Source organism: Diospyros lotus, chromosome 9, assembly GCF_014633365.1.
Source record: "Diospyros lotus cultivar Yz01 chromosome 9, ASM1463336v1, whole genome shotgun sequence".
Taxonomy (NCBI): Eukaryota; Viridiplantae; Streptophyta; class Magnoliopsida; order Ericales; family Ebenaceae; genus Diospyros; species Diospyros lotus.
In genome coordinates, this window is record NC_068346.1 from 3,019,113 (window position 1) to 3,036,277 (window position 17,165).

At 34.7% G+C, this 17,165-nt stretch overlaps 2 protein-coding genes across 7 annotated transcripts; one reads left to right on the plus strand and one right to left on the minus strand.

Moving 5' to 3' along the window:
- Positions 1 to 5,677: 5,677 nt before the first annotated feature.
- On the plus strand, positions 5,678 to 11,359 carry LOC127810060 (E3 ubiquitin-protein ligase At3g02290-like). Of its 3 annotated transcripts, none has more exons than XM_052349286.1 (5): positions 5,678 to 5,965; positions 6,746 to 6,945; positions 8,088 to 8,511; positions 9,518 to 9,627; positions 10,971 to 11,359. In XM_052349286.1, exons 2-5 carry the CDS (start codon positions 6,829 to 6,831, stop codon positions 10,995 to 10,997), a joined length of 678 nt encoding a protein of 225 aa, XP_052205246.1. In that variant the 5' UTR covers positions 5,678 to 5,965; positions 6,746 to 6,828; the 3' UTR covers positions 10,998 to 11,359. The 3 variants fall into 3 exon arrangements, with proteins under 3 accessions (XP_052205246.1, XP_052205244.1, XP_052205245.1); XM_052349284.1 differs by having other exon boundaries at positions 5,679 to 5,965; positions 6,644 to 6,945; XM_052349285.1 differs by having other exon boundaries at positions 5,679 to 5,965; positions 6,717 to 6,945.
- Positions 11,360 to 11,698: 339 nt separating this feature from the next.
- Positions 11,699 to 15,436, minus strand: LOC127810059 (uncharacterized). Of its 4 annotated transcripts, XM_052349283.1 has the most exons (9): positions 15,281 to 15,395; positions 13,821 to 14,091; positions 13,492 to 13,655; positions 13,280 to 13,399; positions 13,116 to 13,159; positions 12,888 to 13,013; positions 12,515 to 12,599; positions 12,207 to 12,263; positions 11,699 to 12,104 (listed from the first exon to the last, which is right to left on the minus strand). In XM_052349283.1, exons 3-9 carry the CDS (start codon positions 13,633 to 13,635, stop codon positions 12,018 to 12,020), a joined length of 663 nt encoding a protein of 220 aa, XP_052205243.1. In that variant the 5' UTR covers positions 13,636 to 13,655; positions 13,821 to 14,091; positions 15,281 to 15,395; the 3' UTR covers positions 11,699 to 12,017. The 4 variants fall into 4 exon arrangements, with proteins under 4 accessions (XP_052205243.1, XP_052205242.1, XP_052205241.1 ...); XM_052349282.1 differs by lacking the exon at positions 13,821 to 14,091 and having other exon boundaries at positions 15,281 to 15,436; XM_052349281.1 differs by lacking the exon at positions 13,821 to 14,091 and having other exon boundaries at positions 12,172 to 12,263; positions 13,492 to 13,648; positions 15,281 to 15,424.
- Positions 15,437 to 17,165: the final 1,729 nt, after the last annotated feature.

The window sequence follows — 17,165 nt, forward strand, 5'->3', positions numbered from 1 at the left end:
ACTTTTACCGAGTTTTAGAACTCACCTTTTATAGCTAGTCATACAAATAGCTCGGTGGCTTAGTAAGGGGAATGCTATCATGGTGGAAGGATTGCCAATAAACACGCCATAAGAGGATTTTGTTTATTTGTGGTATTTGAATTACAAGTTTCTTTGGTTTAAAATAAGCAGGGCTAGCTTAAAGCATAGGTTTCTTTGGTTTACACATGCTTAGGGCCCCTAAAAAATTTTGCAATGGTTGTCGACCCTGCCCAACATGAGGTTGCTACTAGTCAACCACCAACACCCAAGAAAGGCCCCCAAAAAGGAGGGTGGCCTTGCCAAGGAGGTCACCAACCAATCGACCACCTACTCTAAGAAAAGGCCCCAAAAAATATGGATGATATACCTTGAACTTTTCACATTCAAGTAACACTTTATATTTATATTTATTGTAACTAAAGTCAAATACACCTATATATATATATATGCAGATTAATTGGGTGTTAATCATTTGAAAGACTGAAACAAGTAAGAATCCTAGAATTCTCTTAATTTTTTATTTTTCTCTTTGAATTTCTTTTAACTTAATTTTATCAAACATATGTGCTGCATAATTTTTATCCAACACATTAGACTTTATGTTAGTATTTATTCTATAATTTGTAGTGGTGCAAAGAAACTTTAACAACAAAACATAAGTTGCTTTAAGACGCACACTTCATCATCCTATAATTTTCTATTTTATTTTTTTGTCAAATGCTCATAAGCCAAACATAATTAACTAAATCTATGCTTTTCATTTTTCTAATTTTGTGGTGTTTTCTAAATTTTTGAATTTTTAAATTATTTATTTTATTAATTAACTATATGCACACTATTTGAATATAGATAGGTGCATACATTGAATCTATCTAATCTAATCTAATAATATTATTAAGCTTAATAATTTTTCATTCCACTTGAACTTTATACATCCAAGTAACACTTCGTATTTATAAATATTAAAGTAAGTTGCATCTATATAACCATGTGAAAAATTGATACAAAGTTTATCACCTGCTTAATTAGTTACGATTTGCATACAGGAAGAAAATGAAGACTTGTCTGAGTAAATCTTCTTTGATAATTATTTCATTTTTCTAAATTTGTGGTGATTTTTAGATTTTAAAATTTTAAATTATTTGTAATTTAATTATTATTATTTTATTAATTAACTATATGTACATTTTTTGAATCTAGATAGGTACATACATTGAATCTATCTAATCTAGGTTGTATCTAACATTTTCTTTTATGAGTATTTCATTTTTTCTAATTTTGTGGTAATTTTTTAGATTTTTAAAACTTTAAATATTTATTTTATTAATTAATTATATGTACATTCTTTGAATGTAACTAAGTGCAAATATTGAATCTATTTAATATAATCTAATAATATTATTAAGCCTAATAATTTTTTATTTCATTTAAACTTTACACATTCAAATAACACTTCTTAAATGAAGAGTTGTTCGAGTAAATCTTCTTTGATGAGTATTTATTTTTCTAATTTTGTGGTGATTTTTAAATTTTAAATTATTTATAATTTAATCATTATTATTTTATTAATTAACTATATGTATTGGGAAATTCTATTCGCAACCACGTTTTTACTCTTCGCAGCTATAATTAAAATAAATTTAATAATTACTCTTCACAGCCATTATTATTACTTTTTGCAGCCACTTACATTCCAAAATTACTCTCATATATCCCATACATCGTGCGTACATCACATTTTCTACAACCACTCATCGTCGTCCCTTTCTCTACAACCTTTGCTTCTCTGCAACCCCCACTAGCCATTGCCTTCTCTATAGCCGTTACGTCTCTACTCTACGACTGGTCTGCCTCATCTCAGCAAGAAATTACAGGTAATTTGTACATTTTGCGGTTGGTTTGAACTTAGAGCTTGGAGACGGAGAGTGCACCTCCCAGCAAGGCAGTTCGAAAGGTGAAGGCGGTGGCCATCTTGGTTCGGAGGCGGTGGCGGCGGCAGCGGTGACGGTGTAACATCCCCCATCGAGCGATAGGAAGGATCGGAACAACTTACCCTGATGGGCTTACGCGAACTTCCCGGAGGGGTCACCCATCCTTGGATTTTCCCAGGATGCTTAACCCTAGAGTTCTTTGCCTGCATCAGCCCAAAAGATATCCAGTTGGTGTTATTTCTTTTCTTACTTATCCTCGATATATACTACTCTTCTCTGGGCTCTTGAGGTATTACATTCTCCCCCCTCTTTGAGCACATGACGTCCTCATCATGCGATCTTACAACCGGTCCCAAATCTCCCCCATTGCATGGCCAATGTGGGATTCGCCTAAGGTGCTTACACGCACCCCCCTTAGGGACTCAGTGTCCTCACTGAGGTTTGTCCCACCACCACGCTCAGAGGCTCGAGGGTCGGCTCTGATATCACCTGTAACATCCTGCATCGAGCTATATGAAGGATCAGAACAACTTACCCCGATGGGCCTACGCGAACTTCCCAGGAAGGTCACCCATCCTTGGATTTTTCCAGGTCAAGCACGCTTAACCCTAGAGTTTTTTGCCTGCATTCAGCCCAAAAGGTATCCAGCTGGTGTTGTTTCTTTCCTTACTTATCCTCGATATATACTACTCTTTTCTGGGCTCTTGAGGTGTTACAGGCGGTCTCCAAACCCTAGGTTCGAATCGATCACCGCTACCGAACCCGGAGGCAGCATTGCCTCCAAACCCAATTCGGAGGTGGCCTGCGCCTCCGAACTCCAGGGTTCGGAGGCGTAGCCCCAAGTTTCAGAACCGGCCCAAGCCTCCGAACTCCAGGGTTCGGAGGGCGATGGGTTAGAGTGCTTCGTGTTAATAATTTTTTTTATCGTAATTATAGTGATAATAATTTTTTTTATTATAATTATAGTGTTAATAATTTTCTTTAATATTTTTGTATTATTTTGTAGGTATGGTATGTGGTAGAAGAGGTGAAACTTCTTCATCATGCCAGCCTTCTTCATCTCGCCAGCATCCTACTACGTCGACAAGAAGATGGCGGTGGCCGCTAGGTTCAGAGGAGGTGGTGGCCTTAGAACACTGGAGTTCAAATCGGCCACCGCCACCCCTAGTGCCTCCGAACCGTGGAGTTCGGAGGTGCTATAAGCCTCCGAACTGTGGAGTTCGGAGATGGCTTGTGCTTCCAAACTCTAGGGTTCGGAAGCGTTGGCTGCCTCCGAACCCTAAAGTTCGGAGGCGTTGGGAGCCTCCGAACCATGGAGTTCGAAGGCAGCCTGTGCTTCCGAACTAGGTTCGGAAGCGCTGGCTGCCTTCGAACTCTGGAGTTCGAAAGCTCTCAATTTCCACTTTATATATAATATAATATAATATAATATATTACACATTATAATATTATACATAATATATATATTACCTCCGAACCTTAAAGTTCGGAGGCTCTCAATTTATAATATATATAATATTATATATTATAATATTATACAATATGTATAGAATATATATATATTATGATGATAATAATAATAATAAAAGTATTATTATTATTAAGATTAAAAGTAATTGAGAATCTAATATTTATTTATTAAGTTATTCTCGAACTTTTAATTAGATGTTCGTGAGATAAGATGTAAGTATATAAATAATTGATAATTTTATAGTTAATATTTATATTTATTGATAAAAATTTATTAAATCTATATTGCATGTCATGCTTATAATTGTTAGAGAGACAAATTTATCACTTTGCAGTGACAAATAATTCAAATGAATAATGACATTTTTTTGAACTTGTATATTTGCATTTTAATTTTCCTACTTCTTCTTTCTCTTTTGATGGTCTAATATTTATTTAATAAGTTATTCTAAACTTTTAATTAGATATCTTAATGAGATCTTATTGAGTGAAGAGGTGATTGCATATGATTTATAAGTAATTGATAATTTTATAGTTAATACACACACACATATATAGAGTAAGCGGCGGCCATGGGGGCAGCCATGGTCGCCGGAGGTGCGCCCCGAACCCCAGCGTTCGGGGGAGCCAAATCCCCCCGAACTCTAGGGTTCGGGGCCTTCAGTGTGCCCCGAATGCTGGGGTTCGAGGCGCATCTCCGAAGGCCATGGCTGCCCCATGGTCGTCGCTTCCTCTGTATATATATATATGTGTATGTGTGTGTGTTTCTATATCTGTGTGTGTATTGGGTGCACACATGATTTTCAATATATATATGTGTGTTTGTGTATATATGTGTTCTACTATTATATTTTCATCTATTTTTTAATTTTAATATCAAATTTGATGTGTGTTTTTTGTTGCATTGTCTTCGTTATGAATATGAATAGGTGGGTGGTTGCGTATGACTAGTTGAGGGAGAAAGTGGCTGTGAGAGTAAAAATGAGTTTTTAAAAGAAAGTATTTTAGGTACATTAAAATATGATTGTGAGGAGTAATAATGTGGTTGCGAATAGAATTTTCCATATATATATTATTAAAATGTAGTTAGGTGCATACATTGAATCTATCTAATCTAATAATAACAATGATATTAGACTAAAAACTAATTGTAATATATATATATATATATATAACTATAACTGTACTAGGTTTATTTATGTCTATTAATTTTTTTTTCAATTGAAAGTATATTATTTATTTTCACAAATCCAATTCAAATTTTTTTAAAAGAAAAAACAAATAATCAAACTAAATATATATTATACAAAAAAAAAATCAAACAACAAGAATAAAACAACAAAAAATATTTCACACTAATCTACAAAGCTAACAAAATCTAAAATATATTCCAAGCAAAATTTTATTCCAAAAAAATTAAAAATTAATACTAACAATATTTATAAAAAAATATAACCCAAATATCACTATTTTTTATTTATAAGAAAATCCGCACATCACGCAAAATACCGCCTAGTTTTATCTTAAAGTGGAAACATTAGAAGAAATATATACATATGATATCATTTTCTATGAAATATTGACATTTAACTATTTTCAAAATATTTTTAAAATTGTTTGATTATCTATTTAACTTTAAACATCATTATTATATGGAAAGGTGAAAAATAATCATTTTTTTGAATTAGTTGATAATTGTTTTAAAAATATGGAATTCCAATTAATTGGTAATTATTTTTAATATTGTCTCAAATAGCATTATTTTTCAATTGGAAAATAAAAGTATTGTTCAGGGGAATATTTTTCAATCAATGAATTGCTAACAAGTGTTATTCTCTGATTTGTTGATAAGCACTTAAGAAATGTTCATTGTGTATAAAAGTTCGGAAAACAAATAAATGTTACCTTTGCTACGAAGAATATTATTTATTTGATAAGTTTCTCATTCATCGATGTTTTTTAACTCTCTTTTTATCTCTGGCAATCTCTTTCTCTTCGGTCTCTTCATTTTTCTTTCTTTTGTTACGTCTTCTCTATAAAATCAATATTGATATTAATGCATGATATTAATGAAAGCCAAAATTATATAAACTATATTCGAACTATTATCATTTTCTTAAAACTCTTTTGGAGCAACTTTGCTTCATCGCAGGCAATTCTCAGTTTGGAAAAACTAATTATAAGAATGATGATTGGATGGGTTGAAATCAAATGGACTCTAAATCACTGCCTTAATAAAGATAAGATTAAGGATAATTATCCTAAACCCACGTTAATCTTACGAAATGGAACCAGCATTTTGTCGAACATCGTAGTCTTAAATGTTTGACAAGTTTCAATAAAGGTTGGTGATTGGAATCATTATAGTATTCTATTTCACCCACCACCGGCGTCGGCAGGCACGCGCTAACACCGCTTTTCCTGTTGAAAATTCCAATCATCCGTCCCATTTCATTTGCAGAATCTCTATCGTCGCCGGATTTTCGGATTTCTTGCCGAATCGAATCATATCTCTATCTTTCTATAGCTCCATTTTTATTAAGGTACTCTCGTTGCCTCAAGTTTTCACAATTTCACGCGTATGTTTTTTGATTCTTTCTTTGTTATTAGAGTATCCCGCAGCATCCGATCGTAATCAAAACTAGTAATCTAAAATGGGTTTCTGTTATTTGGCCGATTTATTGATGTTTCTCGCTGGATCCATCCTCTGCAATAGTTCTAGTTGTGATTCCAACTTGTGGGTAATCTGGAATGGGTTTGCTGAATTCGTCGTTGGACGATTGTGTAAAGAATTCTGGGGATTTATTCACGGAATTTTCTCGTCGGGGGTGCATAGTTCCTTGGCGTTGAAGGAAGGTATCCCCCTTCGTCGATGCTGAGGAGGACCCTAGAAAGGTCTCCTATCATATTGAGAAAACTAAGAATTTTCTGGGGAGATATTATTCTAATGTAGATGGCGTTTCGATGCATCGCAGCAATTACTTGATTACCCAAAAAGATCCTGGTTTTACTCTAATATTGTGAGCTTTGAATTCTCTGTGGAGGGATGAGCTTTGGTTACTGTAGTGATGATGGATTGTATATGTTTGTTGACTGATTGGGGTCTGGTACACGATTTTTGTTGAAAATTTTTATAGCTTGCTTTGATGGTAGTACTTTTGGTTTTGGCTTTATCTGATGCCTGTTGGATGCTGAATATAAACGTTCCTCATTTTTCTCAGGTCGAGGAAAACTGAGGCATTCCATAAGCATTCTTGAATTTGTAAAGCATTTTGGTCTTGTGTATACTTGCAGAAGAGTTACTTTATGCTAATGAATAACAGAATTCGGTGTTTGCAATAAGCCTGGAGCTCTATGTACTCCCGTGGATGGTTTTGTGTGATGAAGATAGGTTGAAGCTGGTAATATGGGTACTGTTTGCTGTTGCTTGCGCGATGATTGGGAAGGTTATTTTAATCCAAACAGTTCAGTGTACAGAAACTGTTTATGTTTTCGTTGCTTTCTTCAGAACTTGTTACACGTGGTATGTTTGAGAGCTCATTTGTTGCTTACTTTCTCATATTTCACTTTTCTTTTTATTTAAAAATTGCTGTAATCAAATTATATGCTACAAGTACACGTCCTATTCTACTCCTACTTGAATGCCTTTTAATACCGGTTTCACTTTGGAACTGTTTATCCTCTGTGTGTGTGTGTGTGTGTGTGTGAAAGAGACAGTAAAAACATCATGGTTGCTTAGGTAATGCTACCAAAGCAAAATGCTTCAGATTTAAATGGGTGTTGGGGAGTGAACTTTTTTTGATATCAGAATAAAGGATCATACATAATAGTGCTTTTTCAGTCCATTGAAGTGTTTGAAGGAGGTGTTCCGTGACTGTTTCTGGTCTTGGTGAGGAAAAAGAGAGAAGGAATGATCATAAATGCGATAGGAGATTTCAGCAGCAGTAGTATTTTTAACTTTCACATTTTATACTTGAGAAAATGGATTTAAAGAATTTTTTTAAAAATGGGAATTTTGGCATTGTTTCTCAGGGTACCAATACCATTAAGTTGGATGCATTTCTCATTTGTTATTGATGAATAATAACTAAAAGAAAAATTGATCCTATCCCCCTTGGGGCAAAAAAGGGCCCTGGGCCAGGGCTGGGCTGGACTGCACACCGAAAATTGTGTTTGCATGTGGAATATGTCTTCTTTTTCTGTTCAGTTTAATTTTGTTGCCTCAACCTCAATAGATATTTGACAAGCTATCTCTGGGGAGCATTCATCTGAGTTGCTCACTTATGAGCACCTTCATTTCATAATCTGAGCTTCCCATGCATGAACACTGAATTCTCCTGTTCCCCAGGATGTGATGGTTGGCTTAACCTAGTAACAAGGAATTGTTTAGTTCTATAACCATAATAACTGAGACTAGGAATATTGACCAGAATGTGTTGCTCGTAGGTTGTATATGAAGAACTTTAAAATGGAGAGTAATTAGGTTGGCACTCTCTCTCTCTCTCTGTGAAAGTAATTATGGGGCAAATATATGTTTATTCAAATTGAGCAAACAGAGTTGGAGTGCGCATTTAAGAGGGACTATAAACTTGTTGATGAAAGATTACTTTTGTATTCCCTAGAATGAAATTCTAATTTTACTTCCACTTGCCTTTTCTTGGTCAGTATGCATTATTATTTCACAGAGGGGAAGGATACACATTACCTTCAACCATCCAGGGGAGTACTGCTTTGACTTCTACATCATCACTTGACAATGCTCTTTCTGATATATATCGTTCTCCTCCAAGGCCCTTGCCTTATGATGCCGATCCCCGTTATTTCCGCTTGCAACAGGATGGAGGGGTCTCAAGAAGGGAGAAAGGTTCAAGCCATTCACAGGAGGAAACTGAACCACTAAGAAGTTATACTGGTGCAGATTCTGACTCTTTAAGTGCCAGGGACAAATGTAATGAGTCTACATGTGAAGAAGGATCAAAAGAAAACCATGCTAGGTCTTCATTAAAGTTCTCAACTACAGAAACAACTGGATTTGCACATATTTACTCTTCTTCCGAAGAGGAAGATTTCTGCCCAACGTGTCTTGAAGGTAATATAAATTTATGTACACTTCTTAGATATGTTGTGGGCTTTGTAGCTGAGTTAACTTATTATTGGCTGCGGTATGTAATACCCCTCTGGCCAGCTTTCTTATTATTTTGGATTTTTACTGGCAGTTGTGTGCACTGGCATGAGACACAGATAAAGGAATATCTGTAGTTACTACTACTGAATTTGCTGGGTCATGCCTGTATTAGATTTTTAGGGTTTAGGACTTAACATGTTTTCTTCCTTCTGAATACTACTTATGTACAAGGATCTAGTCTGTATTTCACTGTTGTTTTGGAACCTTTAGATGCTCTTTGGTGTAGGAATTAATGCTTTAGTTTCTTATGACACTCTTGCACACACAAAGAATTGTTAATGCTTTAACATGCTCTATATCGTTGCCCACTCTTGCTTTCCAGCTAAGTTGTGAAAATAATTTTCTAATTGATGAAAGATTTGTGTTGACTTGTTTTGATTTGAGCTCCATGTGGCACCGGAAAAAAAAAAGTTGAAATAAGGAATAGAAAAAAAAAAAAAAGGTTGGCTTAGAAAAAGCTACGGCAAGGTGTTAGGTAACTTTTCAAAAGAGGTAGCCTCTTGTCAGTAATTTTTTGTAGTATCATGATTTGGAAAATTCTATCAATCATATGAAAAAAAGTTACAGATATTAAAATGTATTTTATTGATTTTATTGTTGTAAAAAAAGCTAGAAAAGTATCACTTTTATACTTTTTTTTGCTTTTCAAGCCTTCTTACTTACTAAATCTGAAAAGCTTGTTTTTTTAAACATACAAAAAAGGAGGTGCTATCGACCAAATATCTTTAACTTTTTTTTAAGTGAAAAAAACAGGTAAAAATCTGGTGCCAAATGGATCCCTTGGTGAATATTGTGGCAATTCAGCTGGTGACTGTTTTGTGGTGTTATGTATTCACGTAGTACTGTAGATCAGAATAATACAATTATAATAGGTTAACTCTTAACAATTTCAATAACATTCTCTGTGCAGAATATACTCCGGAAAACCCCAAGATAATTACCAAATGTTTTCACCATTTCCACCTGGGTTGCATATACGAGTGGATGGAGAGAAGTGAAAGCTGTCCTGTTTGTGGCAAGGTAATAGTCTCCCACTTTTTGGCAAAGTAATATTTTGTCTTTTAGGTTGTAGCAGTTTATTTATTTCAAAGATCATAGTTGGTTACTCTCACAAATTATTTTGACGGATTGTCATATATTTTAAGAGAAAAGCAAAGAGTTCTAGTCAAAATCCTTCTTTTGTAGCCAAAAGACATCCTTGCTTTTGTGTTATTGATATTTTCTTCATTTTTGCATCTGACTGTTTTAGATACTCCATTGTGCAGTTAGTTTTTTCCCGACAAACATAGAACAGAAAATCACACTATATCACTGTCCTCCTTATATGAGCTTTCAATTAGCCGCCAAGTAATATTTTATTTACTCACTTATCCATTTTTTGTATCTCAATGTCCAAGTCCCTTTCTTCACTATCACAGGTCATGATCCTTTGCCCATGTGTTGGAGATCCATGTTGCATGTTGAAGCCTTAAGCCCGAATTTAGTCTTTTGATTATATTCATCTCTGTACGTGGTTGATATTTTTGGGGCTCAGCAGTCATGCAGTCATTTTTCCTTCATATCAATTTAGAATATAGTAGACCCATGCATGATGCGAGTGAGGGGAAGACCAATAGAGGGACCTTTGAGCTGAGTGGATGCAATGGTAGAAATTTGTCAATAACTAATGCCCGTGCTGCTTATTCCTTGCAATTGGAAGGTGTTTGTATACCTAATCCTATCAAATATGAGAACAAAGATAAAATAGGAACAACAACAGGCACAAGCCTTAATTCAACTAGGTGGGGTCTGACAAAGATAAAATAGGAAACAAAGTCAATAAAATATTCCTAATGCTACAAAAATCCCTAAATCTATAAAATAGTAACTTGCAACTCTTGGTCTCAATCATCTAGTTTACATGGACCCTACTTTTTAATTTCTATCTCCTCACCACCAAATTTGCCAATTGATTCAGAGCTTTTGTTTTAGAAGAAAAGATAGTTTAGGCTGGACAAGTTGGAAGGTTTTACCCAGGATCTCGAACATCTGTTGTATGTGGTTTTGCATATAGCCTTGGTAGAATAATAAAGCATATGCCACCTGTTCAAAGGTGTTTAGTGGCTGGATTAGTGGGGAATCAAGATGATGGAAAACCAATATTTACTTTAGTACCACTGATTCTATGGGCTGTCATGCCCCATTTCTTGAGCCCATTGCTTTAGCATTGAAAATATTGTCCTCTTAATGTATTAAGAAGTTTGTTCAAGTAATCTCTAAATCATATTCTAAGGAGTTGCTGCTCCCTGGTAGTTGAAAACAGGGAAAAATTCAGGAAATATTTTCTTCTTTGACAAATGATTCCATTTTGTTGGCTTTTCTAGGTAATGGCATTTGATGAAACGACATGAGTGAGGAATTGTTGGAACAAATTGTCAAAAGCTTGCAACAGCAGAAGAAGAAACCAGTGACTAGAGAATTGGAAGCAGAAATTGTATAGTCCTTGTGAATACCAGTGTTTGACATATAAGCTGAATGTGAAGCATTGTTCAACTTCCCTTCATTCACTTCACATACCCTTAAACTATATCATTTTCATTTTCTTGCATTTTCACTTGAAAAAGAAACATGGAATGAAGTTGAATACAAACAGGAGAGAGAGAGAGAGAGAATGGTGCTTGATGTGTGGATGAGATGAAATGTTGTTTCTTATTTTTGTGTGTGTATATATGCTCGAAGTATATATGAATAAAGACGTGAATCTTTAAAATTAGATATCAGGATATAAATGTTAGATACTGAGATTTTCATTTATTGGATTTCTTCTCTTTGTACTTCTTGTTTTATTAGGTAACTTAATCTCAAAGTCCATATCTTTGGAAAGTTTGCAGTCTAGTGTCACGTACAGAAATTACAGGGGTTAAAGTTGTTGCCATGCAGGCACTAGAGGACAGATATTAACAATTACATAACATGCTTATCTGGGTAGGTCGTTTTCACAAAAACTCATAATTTTAAGAGAAATCTGACTATTGTTACAACGGCAGGAGGGCAATCAATTTAAAGGTATCAAAGCATCTATTCAACCACAAATAAACTTGGTAGAATTCCCTGTTTATGAACACAGCCCAAGAGAAAAACTTTTAAACAGCTATCAGACAATCATTGTTACACACTACCATAAATCTCCAATGGTAATGAATATCAAACATTTCTACAAATCTGTGTGTTATATGTACTCATTAACAAAGCCAAACCATATGCACCAGAATAATCATTCTTCCACCATAGGAAGTTTCATGTTTCCAGATACCCACAATAACATGATACATTAAATAACAAGGTGTTATATGTTGTCAAGAGGAAGCAGAGTAGTCCAGTAAGCTTTACTGCTCTGTTCAGGACTCGAAATGGACTTAAGAAGATGGCTTCTAGGCACTGCTACTAGCAACTGCTTGGAAAGCTCTCAAGAAGATGTTTGGCGGTTGGCCACCACTAAGCTGCACCTTCCCATTAATCTGCCAAAAACAGTACTTCAGTCAATACAGCAATATGCATAACCATGCCGAAAGTGTAAGAACACACATTTTGCTATGCAATGTGATGCTTGTATCACGCACCACATAATGTGGGACTCCCGTGACATTGGCCGAGTACTTCTTGACCTCCTCATTAACCTTCAATGGTTCAAAACAAGCAAAATCAGTCATGAAAGCTATAGAGGGGTAGTTTTAGCATTTGTTACTGGGCAGGAATTGCTGTAGATGCAAGGGGTTTTGATTAAAAAAAAAAGTTTGTTATGAGGAAAACTTGAAATGTTGAGACACCGCTGCTGAGATTCACTTCTGTTTTTCGTAGAGATTTCTTCTATTTATTACCCAGTCATCCAAGTAACCAAACATGGAGGGACTCTGAAAGAGAAGCGTACCTCCTGTAACCCGTTATTCAGATCCTCAAGAAACGCAGCTGCCCCTTCTACTCCGACCTTTCTTGCACATTCCAAGAGAAATTCCCTGTGTGAAAATTATAACTGTTAATGGATGCTATAGTTCGTTGAGATAGAGATAATGATCTCCATAATATTCCATGGTAGAACAGTTTTCTCACTACTTGCCATGTTTGAGATCCTGTGCATTGATCCAACATTAACATTGCATTTCAATAACGTTAACATGCTGAAAACTGAACTTTCTTATATATGGAACTTATCTGTCAAGATAATGTGCATGTGACTCAGACATGTTTATTTTTTCGTAATAATTTCTATAAAATCATTTTATTCTACCAAGAAAAGCACCAACCTGTCACCAATATACTTTCCCTGCACGAAGTAGCCAAGGAACAGCTCCTCCACAAGACTATGTTGCTTGTCAAGACCCTGTTGGCCAGCAAAATATATAAGCCTGTGGCTGTCCATAGTATTTCCCCTGCATAACAAAAATGCTATTAATGCTGTATAAAAACATCTATGAAATTTTCATCTCTCCTCTCTTAAAAGAATTTGTCGATGGACAACTATCCTAACTTACGTGAGACCAGAAGTGTCATACTCCAGTCCAAGACTCCTGAAGATCTGCTATCTCATAGCAGGCAGAATTTATCATTCAACCAGATAAAGAGCAATATCTAGTATTAATATGTCTAGATATATATAGTATATATATTGTGGTTAATATGGAATGAAAGCACAGACCTCTGTCATCCGAGAAAAGATGCGTTCCTTCTGCAATCCAAATTTATCCTCATAATATTCTTGCTTGCCAATGCCTTCTTTAGGGGCAGAAGGATTAAGAAAATATGGGTGCCACCTAATCTGTTAAGTAGATCAATGGTAAATCAAAATGGAACACAAATAGAAACTGTAAAAAATAAAATAAAAGTTCGAATGACAGAAGAAAGCAGGACCTCAAAATTATATTGATCCTTTGTCGAATCTACTGCTTTGTCCAAATTTCTTTTGCCCACAAAACACCATGGGCATACAGTGTCTGAGCTGATATCAATTCGAATAAGCTTCTTCTCAGCATTGTTACCCACTGCTTGAGCCATGAACCTGGTGTATCTGCAATCTTCCATTTCATACAACCAACAAAAATAAGAATAGCCTCCTACCGATTATGCTTACAACAAATGACTTCGTCTAAATGAAAAATCAACAATCCCATGGAACATTAATAAACTTTGATGACTTAATTAAAGATGATATCAAGAAAAGCAAAGCAAAATTAAATTACTCTCTCTAAGTGCTTGCAACAGCTAAGTGGCTATAATGGTTGTATATGCCTGTTCCACCATGAAGTGCACCAGATATGTAGTAGTAGTACTGTTCAATGCGAGTTCACCCTCTGAGGCACAAGTATCCTACATGAAGGGTTCTTCTGCCTTCTTAGAATATCATCCATCACTGATTCGTCATTTATTCAGTTCCTTGGAGCTCAAAAACTCTCCACTCCCTGGCAAGGCAATCCCATGCCACTTCCAAAGGTATCCATCAGCCTACTCATACTGGGATTCTCCACATATAGAAACTCACATTAATGTTTCTTGGAGAAAATGGTTTTATTTCGTATTATAGAAATACCATTATTATGATTTTGAATTTAACAAAATGATAATACAAATAAAACAACTAAATACATTGAGGCATAAACGGAGAGAATACTCCAAGATGGAGGTTCAGCTATAATGCCTAAATACATTTTACTTATTAATGTTGAAAACTTCTGTAAGCTCCTCCTTCTTTCATACAAATTTAGAACAATCAGTTCTCCTCAATCACTACTTTAATTTGTCTCTATTCCCATTATTTCATTTTAAGTTCTACTGCTCTCATAATTTCTCTTGCTCTGCTAGGAAAGACACATAAACATGTTTGATTTACCATATTTTCTCAAGCTTCCAGATACAGTTAATTTATATGGCGCAGGTTTTAGTCTTTATTCCAAGAAAGTGTTCCACTTTATTAAATGATTCTTTCTTTTCTTTTCTTTTTTTTTTCTTTTTTCTTTTTTTCCATAGAGTAGTCTATTATTAAATACATCAAACTTCAAACTCCCAACCAAGTTTCATGTGCTAAATCGAAGGTTTGCCCTGTTCTTGCTTTAAGTTAAGATTTACATATGACCCCCCCGCCGCCCCCCCCCCCCCCCCCCCCCCCCCCCCCAAAAAAAAAAAAAGAAAAAAGAAAAAAAGATATAGAATCCAATTCTATTCTAACAGAAAAATGTAAAAACCTCATCCAAACGTTGACACTTAAGTCATAGTTATACACAACTTTCACAAAATTTACATACAAATTCCACAAATTGAAAAAAAAAAAAAAAAAAAGATGAGACTTAAGGGCGGAGGAAATAGCGAACCCTTCATTTGGTAGAGGAGATTGCATCAGAGAGAGAAAATTCATAACTTCTGGCAGTATACTTTGTGCAGATCCTTAAATCCACACACCCAGACAAGCAACAGAATGGAAAAAAAAAAAAAAAAAAAAGCATATGGGTTTCTTCCTTTACTCAATTCGGCAAAGAACACGCAAGAATTCAATTAATCCACCGCAATCAAGTATCACTCTATCTTTGAGAAATTTTAGCAAACAATGACAGGGCAAACAAGAATGCGCGCAAAAAGTAACAGCAGATTTGACAAGAGAAAAGGGGTAACAGCTTCAGAATCTTGATTGGTAACAAGGAAAACGAACCTGCAAATTTTCCGGGAATCGAGAAGTTTGGAGGAGAGACTAAACGCATGTGTAAGCGATGCGAATGTATGAAACGAAGCTGCCCAGCAACAACCACCACCACCACCACTATCCACGGGGTGATCGTTAGGTAAGGGCATAGACGTCAAAAAATAGTTTTCTAAGTCAACACGTTTGCGTTCATCTTTCTACAAATTACCTTTTCCTTCTTGAAAATGCTATTGGTACACTTTTGTGTACATCTTGGACTACACAAAAGGTGTATCAATGACAAAAATATCCCTCTGAAGCGCATAGAGGCGCGTGAGGTACATGGAGAGGCGCATAGTATTTTTGTCATTGATACACCTTGTATAGTCCAAGATGTACAAAAATAATGTACATGTAGCATGACTCATCCTTTTTTTGTTTTTAGCTCGAGCTCCCTATAACAAACAGAATTTAGTTTGTATAGTTTATTCTCTTTAATACTCATCCTTCATCTTATGTATACTATGAGTCAAAACTCGAGACTTAATCTCTAGATTAGACATATACGATTACGTAATTTTATACAGAGATAGAATAAAATTTATATCATTAAAAACACTTAACAATATAATATAAAAAGCGACTCTTTAGACTTATCTAAACCAATGCACATACACTAAAACTTTCTCCATTCATAAAATCTTATTGGAAAACCCTAAAATATCTAGACCTTTCTATCATCTATAAACCCTAGAACATTCCATAAACCGTAAGACTTTTCAACACCATTCAAACTAGTACAAGATCTTCCACACAAGCATTAGAGGCTTTCAAAATCTTTTGGATAATCTCCAAGCTTTCTCATTCAATACATGCATCTCCACATCATTAACAAAACATGACATTAATCTCCTAAACAAGTGGTGTCACTCTTTAAACATTGCCCCAAATTGGTGCATGGTGGTTTTGCCTTTACATGGCCATGAACCCTTGACTATCCCCAACATTTTGGCAAAATCATCGTTATGTAGTATTCAATTTTGTCAAGCATTACATCTAGTCATAGATACAATGTTTAACAAATAACAAGTTCATAGTAGCTCGACCTAACCATAACTAGCATGTCAAATATAAGGTTTGAGTCTTAAATTAGTTTGTTCTATCTATTGCTCACTTAACCTTCGACACATGAGCAATCTTCAAATTGGTGAGATTACATGTGAGTTGTAAAACAAATGATTATTTTTCTTCCTTACAAGGACTTTTTTGAGAAAAAAATTTATTCATCCACCTATTATTATAATTTTTTTAACATTGAAGATGTACTAATTTTTTTTTTAAATAATAGAAGAAAATATATGCCAATTTTTGTGTTTAGAATTTGTCACTTACTATTTTGTGCATCTAATTGAAATTAAACTAGATTACCTTTCGAATAAAATTTAAAGAAAAATGTCAAACAAGTCATTAAATTTTAGTCTCGGGACTAATTTGGTTAGTGTAATTTCAAAAAGGCCAAATAAGCCATTATATTTTTAGACTAGGAGTCAATTTAGCTAATTATACTTCAAAAAATGCTAAACAAATCAATATACTTTTAGAGGTACATTCTATTAACTATCGTGATATATATATTTTAATATTATACAACAATACTTTAATTCTAGTAACAACACCAAGTTTATATCTAATCAAAGTATCTCATACCATCACAAATTTAAATCTGAAGAGCTTTTATATACTTGTAGTTTGTGTCTTTTTAAAATATAGTGATTAATTTATATTTTTTATAGCCAATTTGGCTTTAGGGGCAAAATACAATGACTTCTTTGGCATTTTACCCTAAATTTTGCATATGAAGTACCAATATGGAAAAAAAAAAAAAAAAAAGGGGGGAGATTTTGCAATCCATAGC